The 12,556-nt window shown below is 42.1% G+C and overlaps 1 protein-coding gene across 4 annotated transcripts in view; it reads right to left on the reverse strand.

Annotated features, from left to right (window-relative positions):
- Positions 1–12,556, reverse strand: part of SEPTIN7 (septin 7) — a 107,276-nt gene that overhangs the window by 80,090 nt on the left and 14,630 nt on the right. For all 4 annotated transcript variants that reach the window (XM_056520486.1, XM_056520487.1, XM_056520485.1 and 1 more), the window contains exon 2: positions 864–966. In XM_056520486.1, the coding sequence (XP_056376461.1) occupies positions 864–966 (103 nt within the window). The remainder of the gene's footprint in view (positions 1–863; positions 967–12,556) is intronic.

Genomic DNA, 12,556 nt, shown 5'->3' on the forward strand with positions numbered 1-12,556 from the left:
CTATTGCTTGTGTATCTCTATGAGGAGTCCAAACACAGGAAGTGAGGGGGGAAAAGCAGGGCTCTGCAGTAAGAAAAAGCAGGGCTCTGTGCAGTAAAGTTCTGTGACATGCTATGGGCTCACACATGAGGAGGAGGATTGACAAGCCAGGATCCTGCACAGAGCCCTGCTTGTCCTGCCTTCACTTCCTGTATTTGGACTCCTCACAGGCAATAGCTGCAGGGACAGCACTTTTACCCCCATAAATATACAAATTTTTTAACCAATGTATATTACAAATATACATATAATTGTATTTACATTATATAAAAAGTTTTTGTTGACGACAGGTACACTTTAAGTAGTCTGTACACATCAGATAGATATACAACATAAACACAATTACTACTAAAAATAAATCAAATGCCGTAGAGGAAGTCTACCAATAAAATTAAACCGCAGGTATTGTTAAATAGAGGATTTTAGTTGAATGCTACCTTTTAGTGTCTTGATGTGCTGTGTCATGGTCTGAGAAAACTGTTCTTTTTCAAAAATGCAATGAGCTCTTTAGTGCACTAGGGGTATGACTTTATATTTATGAGCACCACAATGCCCACCCACTCCCCTTCCATCACCTCCTTTAGCCACACCTGATCTAGAAAAATGTTAGGTAGGAGATGGGAAGATGTCGAAGCAAGCATAGTGGTGCTTCTAGAGATACAGTTATGAAACCAGTGCACCAAAGAGCCAATTTGAAATTGAAAAAGTAATGTTGACCAGGAAAACTGTACGACTCCCTTTAAGAAAATGCAAAGAAAACATTTCAAAATGCCGAAAGAATACTAGGAAACTAAACAGGAATAAAATTAGAAATTTTCTCTCACCTACAACCATAAGTGTGAACTCAAACCCCCTCTTGACAGATTTTCTGTATACTTGGTTTGGCAGATTGGCAAAGCCCACATAACCTTCAAGGTTCTTCTGTTGCTGCAATCAATAGAGAAGAAATAGAAGTTAGCATAGTTCCTATACCATATTCAGACCATGCTGCACTAGCTGCAAAACTGAAGTGAACATTTCATTCAGCAGGTTTAGTGTCTGCTTTGTAAGATTTGCACAACAGCTAAATGTTGATCTATTTATCTATTTCAGTAGGGTTAAACATCAAACACCTGAAATAAAGATGATCAGATTTGCAAATCTGTAATATTGAAAGGAGTACTGCAGTGTTATTATTACACATTTGTCCCCTATCCTACAAAATACAGGAAGTGTGGGAGGACAGGCAGGGCCCTGTGCGCTGAGGACAGGCAGGGCCCTGTGCGTTGAGGACAGGCAGGGCCCTGTATACTGGTCATACTGACATGACCAGACTCACACAGAAGGCTGATTGAAAAGCCAGGAGTCAGCACAGACTTCTGCTTGTCCTGCCCTCACTTCCTGTATTTGGACTCCTCATAGAGACACACAGGCAATAGCTGCATTTTTAACCAATGTATATTACAAATATACATATAATGGCATTATCTACATTATATTAAACGTTTTTGCTAATGACTGGCACACTTTAATACCGTCCTTTGCACAGTGAAGGCAGGAGCTGACTTTCCAAGCTATGCCTCCATACTCCTTTCTCAGATAACCCCTTTCACCTCTTTAAGTCTTATGCTTAAAAGGGGTACTCCACACCTAGACATCTTATCCCCTATCCAAAGGATAGGGGATAAGATGTCTGATGGCAGGGGGCCCACTGCTGGGGTCCCCCGCAATTCCCCCTGCAGCAGCCCGGAGCTAAGTTTACTCAGAGGCTGATGACAGGCGGTGCAGGGGACAAGGCATCATGATGTCACGGCCCCGCCCCCTCGTGACATCACTTCCGCCCCCTTAATGCAAGTCTATGGAAGGGGTGTCACGCCCCTCCCATAGACTTGTATTGAGGGGGCGGGGCATTACAAAGGGGTGGGGCCGTGACGTCAAGATGCCCCGTCCCCTGCACCGCCTGTCATCAGACTTGTAGAAAGCTTAGCTCCGGGCTGCTGCAGGGGGGATCATGGGGGTCTCCAGCGGCAGGACCCCTGCGGTCAGACATCTCATAAGATGTCTAGGGGCAGAGTACCCCTTTAAGCATAAGTCTTATAAGCATTACTCTCACATGCTGATGATAGAGACTGTTCTCACTAAATATTCTAGCAGAGCGCAGGTACTTTTCCCTCCTCTTCACCCCCACATTCTAATGAAGTGAAACCTATGACCACATAACCGCTCTGATATTCTAGCATAGCATGGGTGCTACGAGGGATATGCATCTGCACTTTGCTAGAATAGCTGGGCGGTCACCTAGGCATATGCATTCACATCATTAGGATGTAAAGTGTAGATATGAACATACCTGAGGAAGTAGACAGAGGTTCGGAAAGCAGTTTCCTACTTTCATTGCACAAAGGATGACACTAGCATATTAGCAATGGGGGCCACAACATTGACACAGGACAATCTATTGAGGTAATTGATACATCATTTTAATCAGGTTCACCCACACTATTAACCTATGTATTGAGTTTAGTTAATCATCTGTCCGTTTTCTTTAAAAAAAAAAATAAAAAAAAAAAACACTTTTGTCATGTTGATCATACATGTCAAAAATTGATGCAGTGTCACATGGAGCTGGGGCTCCGTACAGGAGATCGCAGGGGTCCAAGTGTTGCTGTCATAGGGGATAAGTGTCTATGGCTGCAGATCTCCTTTAACATCAGTATTATTGCCAAGTCATCTGTTTGATCCAAACTCAACTGAATTCATAAATATTATTGTAGCTGGGTCATGTGAACACCATGAGAAAATTACATGACTTTACATTTAACTGGAAGCAGTCTGTCCTGTGTGACTGAGTACAGGATTACATTCCCTATTAGGTCTCTCTTGGCAGCTCTCTAAAGACTCCACTGCCCCATCCCACCAAGCACTGCCTTACTTTACCTCTATGTTTAACTACATACAGAGTGCTGCTAAGGATATCATCTCTACCCCATAAATTCATAAGGTTTAACCTTAAAAAAAAATTGTTTTCTACCAGAGTACCCCTTTAACTAACTGATGCCAAAAAGTTAAACATATTTGTAAATGACATCTATTTAAAATGTTTTAATCTGTCCAGTACTTATTAGCTTCTGTATACTACAGAGGAAGTTGTATAGTTCTTTTCTGTCTGACCACAGTGCTCTCGCCGACACCTCCGTCCATATTAGGAGCTGTCCAAAGCAGGAGAGGTTTGCGATGGGGATTTGCTGACACCTCTGTCCATGTCAGCAACTGTCCAGAGTAGGAGCAGAGAGCACTGTGGTCAGACAGAAAAGAACTACACAACTTCCTCTTCAGCATACAGAAGCTGATAAGTACTGGAAGATTAAGAATTTTGAATAGAAGTGATTTACAAATCAGATTACCTTTCTGAAGCCAGATGATTTGAAAATAAAAATTGTTTTCCACCGAAGTGTTTTCCCCGCTAAGGTTCTCTGTAAGGCCAGAGGTATCATGGATTGGCTTGTCAGGTCCATCAAGAAAACACATGAAAACATGCAATGTGTGTGATGACCTGATGTTTTTTCTTAGACAGAATTTTACACCTTATACAGGAAAATATTGAAAGCTAATATATTTGTCATAGGGTAAGTGTTACCAAGCCATGACTGAATGGGTGCCTTAGTCTTTTCACATGACATATTTTACATTTTAGTTCTACTGAAGCTATTAAAATGAATAAATAAGAGGGTGTTTAAAAACTGGCAAATACAGTATGTTACATTTCCAGTGAAAGAAAAGTTCACATTAGGACTGGCTGTTGACCTTATTAAATGTTTTCAATGAAGCAGCTTCTAATCACTGAGGACCCAAGGAAGGAAAATGCTCCTGTATGGCCCCCTGGCTCTCCTCGCACATATTTTTATACATATATATTTATATAACATAATTGCAGAGTTAAAGTGGCACTGTGTGGGATTAAGATCCCAGGATCCAGGCGGGTGCTCAGTTTTCCGTCAGACTTGACCACGTCCCAATGATTAAAGTTCTCAAGAATGACAAGACGTCACTCCAGCGATCCAATACAAAAAGTGATTTTATTCACCCAAGTGTGAACTGTGACGTTTCAACCTGCTCAATGAGGTCTTTTTCAAGCATGTTTGAAAAAGACCTCATTGAGCAGGTTGAAACGCCGCAGTTCACACTTTGGTAAATAAAATCAATCACTTTTTGTATTGGATCGCTGGAGTGCCGTCTTGTCATTTTGGAGAACTCTGTAAGCAAAAGACCTCAGGAGTGCCGAACAGGAGATCGTGGAGGGTCTCAGCGGTCCAACTCGCTGCAATCAGACACTTCTCCCATAACCTTTGGATAAGGAAAAAAAATTTCCTTCATGGAACTGCTGTTCACCAGCGCTAAACACAATATACTGTGTTATAGTGCAGGTGAGCAGCTTTAAAATGAGGGGTTACTTACATTGATCGATGTAGTAGTTGCAGATTAATGGCATTCCTTGGTATTGCGCTGTTGAGCGCAACAGACAGGGAGTCCACTTGCTGAGCTTTCCTGCCTCCTCAATATTCACTGCTGTCCCGCCCTCATGATGACTATGCAAATGTGTTCACTCTAACATCACTAGGACATGAGAGCCTGCTGGGAATAAGTGCTCTGATCTCTGAAAAGAGCGCAGGCGCCTCTGCCTTGCTGCACCCGCGAGGCAGTGGCGAGTGCCCGCCGGCAGACTTTCACATGACGTGAGAGTGAACACATCTGCATATTCATCAAAGGGGCAGGCAGTTAATACTGAGAAGACAGGGGAGCACTGCAAGCTGGTTCCCTGCCTCCACTGCACACAGCAGCAGAATACCAAGGGATAAATAAATGGCCATTAATCCGCAACCACTACACCGAGTAGTTACTTAGGTAAGTAACCCCTCTTTTTAAAACTATTCACATGCACTATAAGGGTATGTTTACACATACAGGGTCCTGCGCAGTTCTGATGTGCAGGATTTGTAACTGCAGATTAGAAGTTGCACTCAGTCACTTAGTCTACATTGAATTCTGCAGCAGAAAATTCTGTGCATCAAATCCTGCACATCACATCAGCGCAGGATACTGTACGTGTGAACACACCCTAACACAGTATATTGGGTTGGTGTGGGTGAATTAACGGTCATTATTTTATTTATTTATTTTTTTCCAAAGGATAGGGGATAAGTTTTAGATTGGGGGGGGGGGGGTCAAAGCGTTGGGGCCCTCTGCGATCTCCTGTATTGAGCCCCTGTGCTGTAGGCTATAAAATTATTTAAAAATACCTGATTTAATTTGACAGGCCACAGGTTCTATTTAAATGATCAGTCTCATGCATAAAAACGTATAAGTTTTAAATCGTGGGGCGTCTGAGCGCTGGAGGCCCCCCCGTGATCTCCTGTACCGAGCCTCTGTGCTGTAGCACAGGAACGTGTCATGACCCCTGCCTGAAGTGGAGGCCACCACGTCCCCTCCATATAGTTCTATGGGAGAGCCGTTCAGCAACCTTCTGCTCTCCCATAGAGCTTAATAGAGGGGGCGTGGCGGCCTCCGATTTGGGCAGGGGTCGTGACGTGCTCTTGTGCTACAGCAGGAGATCGCAGGGGACCCCAGCGCTCAGACCCCCGATGATCTAAAACTTATCCTCTATCCTTCGGATAGGAGATACATTTTTATGTGTGAGACTTAGCCTTTAAAAAGAACCTGTGGCCAGTAAAATCAAATCAGGTATTTTTAAATAATTTTATAGCCTAAGCATTCTGGGTGTTCCTATGATGTTTATATTTTGCTGCTATACAAATGGACAGGGACTCCATTTCAGCGCCATACTCCCTGAATCTAGACAACAGAGGCTACAAAAAATGTATAGCCAATACTGACCACACATCCTCTTTAACCCGATAACGACCATGGGCGAGTATAGACGTCCAGGTTGGCGGGCGTTCCCGCACCTGGACGTCTATACTCGTCCATTATTCTCGTGGGTGCTGCCCAGTGCACCCGCGAGATCGCGGCAGGGACTCGGCTGTAACACACAGCCGGGACCCTGCTGCACTGCCAGGACCGAAGTAAACTTCGGTCCGGCAGTTTTAACCCTTACAGCCGCGGTCGGAAGTGACCGCGGGCTGTAAGTGTTATGACAGAGGGAGGGAGCTCCCTCTGTCACTCCTGCAGCACCCCGCATCGCGATCGCGGGGTGCTGCGTGTAATACGCGGCTGGCCGGGGCCTGCCGCACTCCCGGCAGTTTAACCCTTACAGCCGCAGTCAGAAGTGACCGCGCGCTGTAAGGAGTTCTGACAGAGCATCGCGGGGTGCTGCTGCATACCTGAGCAGCCGGGGGTCCTACAAAGACCCCCAGGTCTGCCCTGGGTATTGCCTGCTAGTGAAATATGCTGCCTGCTAGTGAAAACTGGCAGGCAGCATATAACTGCAATGCTTTGGAATACTAAGTATTCCAAAGCATTAAAAAGTGTAAAAATAAATAAATAAAATAAAAGTGTAAAAATAAATAAAAATGTAATAAAAGTGTAAAAAAAAAAATATATATATATATATTAAAAATACATTTATTAAATTAATCTAATTAAAAAAAAAGCATAATGTGTAGGATCGCATTGGCGGACATCCGCAGCATGTAATATGCTGCGGATGTCCGCCACGTGATCCTACACATTATGCAGCAGTCACGGTAATGAGCTCGCTGCTGCGACTGGGTAGCTTTGTGCGTCCACTCATAGCGGCGGATTTTCCGCCAGCAGTCATGAGCGGACACACTCAGCTACCCAGCCGCAGCAGTAATGGATATATTCGCCATGAGCGGGTGCTTATTCCCACAACATGGCAGATATATCCATCAGGAGCCTTAACTGTCACAGACAGACGCGTTATACTGCCAGCCGACCAGCCAATAACTTGTAGGGGTGCGGTATATAAATGGGGTCACTTGTGGGGGTGGGGGTACGGTTCTGCCCTGAAAGCCAAATGGCGCTCCTCTCCTCCTGAGTCCTACCACGCGGCCAAGGAACCATATATGGCCAAAGCGGGGGTATTTCCGAACATGGGACAAGCAGCTAAATAAAATATAGGGTGCATTTCTTTCAATATCAGAAGTAATGTACAAAAAATATGCCCCCCAAATGATGCATTTGTGAAAAATTGCAATTTTCGAATTTTTAACACTGACTTTGTAATAATTCCTGCCAAAAAACTATGGTGTTAAAATACTCACTGTACCCCCTAGCGAATACCTTGAGGGGTCTAGTTTTTAAAATGGGGTCATTTGGGGGTGTGTTCCTATGTTCTACTTCCTTTTAATTTCTGCAAACCTTGCATAGCACATAAAAAAAGATGTACTTTTCAAATTTTCAAAATTTTCAAAATTTCAAGTTAAATTGTTAGTGTTCTAACTAATTTAAAATGTTAATTAAAAACTAAAAAATGACGTCAAAATAAAGTAGACATCTGAAAGTATAAGTTTCATAAACTATTTGGTCAGCAAGTATAAATATATGCAACCAATTAGTGTTAAAATAGCAAAAAATCTTAATTTTTTGTAAAAATGTCATGATTTTTTGCATTGTAAAAAAAAACTACAAATGATATCGGCTTACTTTTACTATGTACATGAAGGACAACTTGTGACAAAAAAACTATGTCAGAATTATCATGATTGGCAAAACGTTACCAGAGTTATTCTCTAATAAAGACAGACATCCCCGATTTGAAAAAACAGGCCTGGTCTTTCAGAGGCGTACAGGTTTATTTTCATTGGTCCTTAAGGGGTTAAGGACAGTGAGTGGCACAAGACAAACTAATGGTTCCAAGCCTGAACTTGAAAAGTTTGGAGTTAAACTCCAGAACAGCTCCAGATCTGCTTCTAGGACTTTCAGATTCTACTTCCCACCACTCATGCGAACTTAAGTCTTCTCTATGAATCAGCTATGGGACACACAAAGTTATCAGGTATTATATACACCCTAAAATGGTACCAGAAAAAACGTCAAACGTGTGTCGCATGTACCCCAAAACGTACGAATAAATATGCCAACTTGCCTTCCATAAATGCTTTGGTACTTCAAGGCCCCTTCAGGTTCATATGAGGTCTGTAAAATATCCTAAATAGCGAATGCCCCAAAATCTGCTAGATGCTCCTTTATGTCTATGGCCCATTTTAAATCAAGTAGGACACAAGTGCCCTGTATTAGATATTTCTAAAAACGACAGAACTACAGAAATAAATAGTGAAATGCATTCCTCTGTCAACAACTGCTTTGTCACAGATAATGTAATTAATATGCTTCATTTCAGTGAAACACCTTAAGGGTTAATAGACTTTCTAAATGTTATTCTGAATACATTTATTTATATATATATATATATATATATATATATATATATATATATATATATATATATATATATTTTTTTTTTTTTTTTTTTTTTTTTTTAAATAGGTTGATTTATTGAGTTTCTAACATATAAGCCCCTCAAATCCACTTCAGAACTAAACTGGTCCCTTAAAATTCTGATTAATTTATAATATGTAAAATTGCTGCTAAACCTCTGAACCCACTAACATCCTAATTGGCTATTCACATGTACAGTAGTATGCACAGATTTGATGTGATACTGTACGTGTGAATAGACCCTTAAAGTCAAAGAACAATTAACAAGTTGTGCTTAAAGGAGCACTGCAGCCATTGAACACTTATACCCTATCCGCACTAAACTCAATACATAGGTTTATAGTGTGGGTGAACCGGATTAAAATCATGTATCACTTACCCCAATTGGTGGTCCCATGTCAATGTTGTGGCCCCCATTGCTAATATGCTAGTACCGTCCTGCAAAGTACGTACGAAATGGCTTTCCAAGCCTCTCTGCCTACTTCCTCAGATATGTACAAGTCTACACTCCACATCCTAATAATGTGAAAGCATATGTCTAAGCGACCACTCTGCTACTCTAGCAAAGCACAGGCGCAAATCTCTATCCGCAAGTTGGGTGTAGCAAGAGAGCAGCACCCATGCTCTACTAGAATAGCAGAGCAGTCGAGCGGTCATAGGTTTCACGTCATTAGAATGGGGGGGGGGGGGGGGGGGTGAAGAGGAGGGAGAAGTGCCTGCTCTCTGCTAAAATATCAAGTGGTAACAGTCTCTCCCATTATTAGGATGTGAGAGTAAAGACTTATGCATATTTAAGAGGTGGAAGAGGTTATCTGAGAAAGGAGTATGGAGGCAAAGAAGCTTGGAAAGCCGACTCCCACCTTCAATGTACAAAGGAGGGTATTAAAATGTACCAGGCATTAGGAAAAACTTTATATAATGTAGATAATACCATTATATGTATAATTGCAAAAGTAAAAACATGTCAACTTTATGATGCAAACAAAGTATATATATTGTATATGTGACTATATAATTTATTTATGTCCATTTTCCTTATAAGCAGAAAGCTTCAAAGTTAAATAAATGCAAAATTTTCAAATTTTTAATCACAAAAAATCACCAAGAAATGATACAAGTATCAATGAAAATTTACCACTGACATAAAGTAGAATATGTCAAGATGTCAATCTCTGAATCAGAATGAAAAGTAAAACCATCCCAGAGTAATTAAAGGGGTATTCCAGTAAAAAACTTTTTTTTTTTTATATATGAACTGGCTCCAGAACGTTGAACAGATTTGTAAATTACTTCTATTAAAAAATCTTAATCCTTTCAGTACTTATGAGCTTCTGAAGTTAAGGTTGTTCTTTTCTGTCTAAATCCTCTCTGATGACACCTCTCTCGGGAACCGCCCAGTTTAGAAGCAAATCCCCATAGCAAACCTCTTCTAAACTGGGCGTTTCCCGAGAGAGGTGTCATCAGAGAGGATTTAGACAGAAAAGAACAACCTTAACTTCAGAAGCTCATAAGTACTGAAAGGATTAAGATTTTTATAGAAGTAATTTACAAATCTGTTTAACTTTCTGGAGCCAGTTGATATATATATAAAAAAGTTTTTTCCTGGAATACCCCTTTAACGCTCTGGTCCTTAAATGGTGAAAATAGTCTTTGTCCTTAAGGGGTTAAACACAGAAACGTCACTAATAATCAATAATGTGGGTGGTAATTTATGTTAATTCTGACGTCGATATAAACCTCTGTGAAATGCTGTAATAAGGAAAAAAGGAGGAAGAATTTCTGTACTGAACAACGTGTCAGTGTTATTCACTTACTTCAATGCATGCATCAAATAATTGATTTAGACTGGCACCGATATCCACTAGGTCCTGAAGGAGAGTTCCACTTCAATATAAAACTTTACATGGCTATATCTAGTGGTTAGTAGGGGTCCCAACACTGAGACCCTGCCCGATCATAGCTTGACATGTCAAAAGTTTTTTTTTAATGGCATTAATGCTTTATTTAAAAAAAAAAAAAAAAAAAAAAAAAAAATTATATATATATATATATATATATATATATATATATATATATATATATATAAAAAAAATCATAAATAACCTTTTGTTTGTTTGGTTTGTTTAAGGGACACCAAAGCATATTCTATTGCCCTTTGTGGCCTGCAAACAAAATGTACACGTCCATCAATGGGGCCTTAGTGGGTATCACCTAGCACCTAGTTCAAGGTGCTCTTACATCTTTAAAGGGATACTCCAGCTCAAAGACATCTTATCCCCTATCCAAAGGTTAGGGGATAAGATGTCCGAATGGGGTGGGGGGGGTGGGGTGGGCGGGGGCTTCTAAATATTCCAAATGCTGGTCAGTGAAGTACTACATGCACTACATTATACACTTGCTACTGGTCTACATGCACTACATTATACACTTGCTACCCCTGCTCTCTTCCCTGTAAGGCTACGTTCAAACCTCGGAATTTCCGGAAATTCCGCATGGAGATTCCAGAGCAGCAGAGTCCCATTGAATTCAACTGGATTCTGCTGCACTGTGCACACTGCAGAATTTCGGAGTCAGATGTTTCTGGCACAAGTTCATTCTTTATGCAACTCTGCACGGAATGCTTAGCCGTCTACAATGCCGGTGACCACACAGAGATTTTCCATGCAGACATTCCGAAGTGTGAACATGGCAGGGGTGTGGAAATAAAAAAATAAAAATAAAAAAATAAAAACTACTTGTCCAAGGGACTAAAGCGGAATACAATCTACTTGGCCCTCAAGAAAATCCACTTGTCCTGGTAGATAAAATTATTTCAACCAAAATAGTACGATCCACCCCATTAGACCACCAGGGATGGTTATAAGATCCCTTTAGACACTGCTGTCAACTTTGTCAATGGTGATCTAATGGTTTAATAGCGGCCACGGCGATCGCAGCATGCCAGGCTATTAGCAGCGGGAGTCACTCAAAAGAAAAGAAAAAATGGGGGGCTCAGCAGAAAAAGTGTATACTAATCCAGGGTGCTTAACCAACATTAATTTGAAACAACAACAAAAACAAAGATAATGTACTAATGGAGGCAAACCAAGGTATTAAAGTAGATAAAAAATCACTCTCTTTATTGAGAGCATATAGATGACATGACAAAAACAGAAAAAATGATGACAGACACTGAAAAATTAAAACCATTTAAAAAGGCCCACACTGGGCCACACCACACAAACGAGACATGGTATATGTCTCGTCTGGACAAGGGCTGAGATATAAGGCGTTCCAACTAGGGATCCACCGATTATCGGCACAGACGATATTATCGGCCGATATTCACGTTTTTTCCCGTTATCGGCTTCTAACCTGCCGATAATGCGCAAAACAAGGCGTGCGCACGAATCGCAGTACTTCAGTCCCGGCCATGAACTTCAGGCCGAGACTGAAGTCCAGTGATTCGTGCGCACGCCTTGTTTTGCCGTGCGGAGCAATTGCCTGACAGCTGACAGCATGGTGGAGACTGAGCTGTCAGCTGTCCCGCTCCTTCACCTTTCTCACGCTGCTTCATTCTTGCAGTGGGAGTGAGCCACGGGGACGCCATCCACGGCAGGCCAGCGTGATGACATCATCGCGCCGGCGCCCGGAGATCACGTCCCTGCAGCTCTCACTCACAGTACAAGAACGTAGCAGCGTGTGAGATGAGCACTGCTCGGGCGCTGTATGGATGGACGGGCAAATTATAAGTGAGGGGGGGGGGGGGCAAATATAAGTGAGGGGCACATATCAGGGGGGTATTATATGTGAGGAACACAGGAAAGGGGGGATTATATGTGGGGGCACATGAAAGCCCCCCCCCCCCGTCATTTGCCCATATAATGCCTACCTGACTTATAATACCCTCTGTCCAGTGCCCCTCACATATAATGCCCCATGTCCTTTGCCCCTCACATATAATGCCCCCTGAGGGGGCAGGACATGGGGCATTATATGTGAGGGGCACTGGATAGGGGGCAATATATGTGAGGGGCACATGACAGGGGTGGGCTGTCATGTGCCCCCACATATAATCCCCCCGTCATGTGCCCCTCAAACCTAATACCCCCTGTCCTGTGACCCCCACATATAATGCCCC

Source organism: Hyla sarda, chromosome 5 (genome assembly GCF_029499605.1).
Source record: "Hyla sarda isolate aHylSar1 chromosome 5, aHylSar1.hap1, whole genome shotgun sequence".
Classification (NCBI taxonomy): Eukaryota; Metazoa; Chordata; class Amphibia; order Anura; family Hylidae; genus Hyla; species Hyla sarda.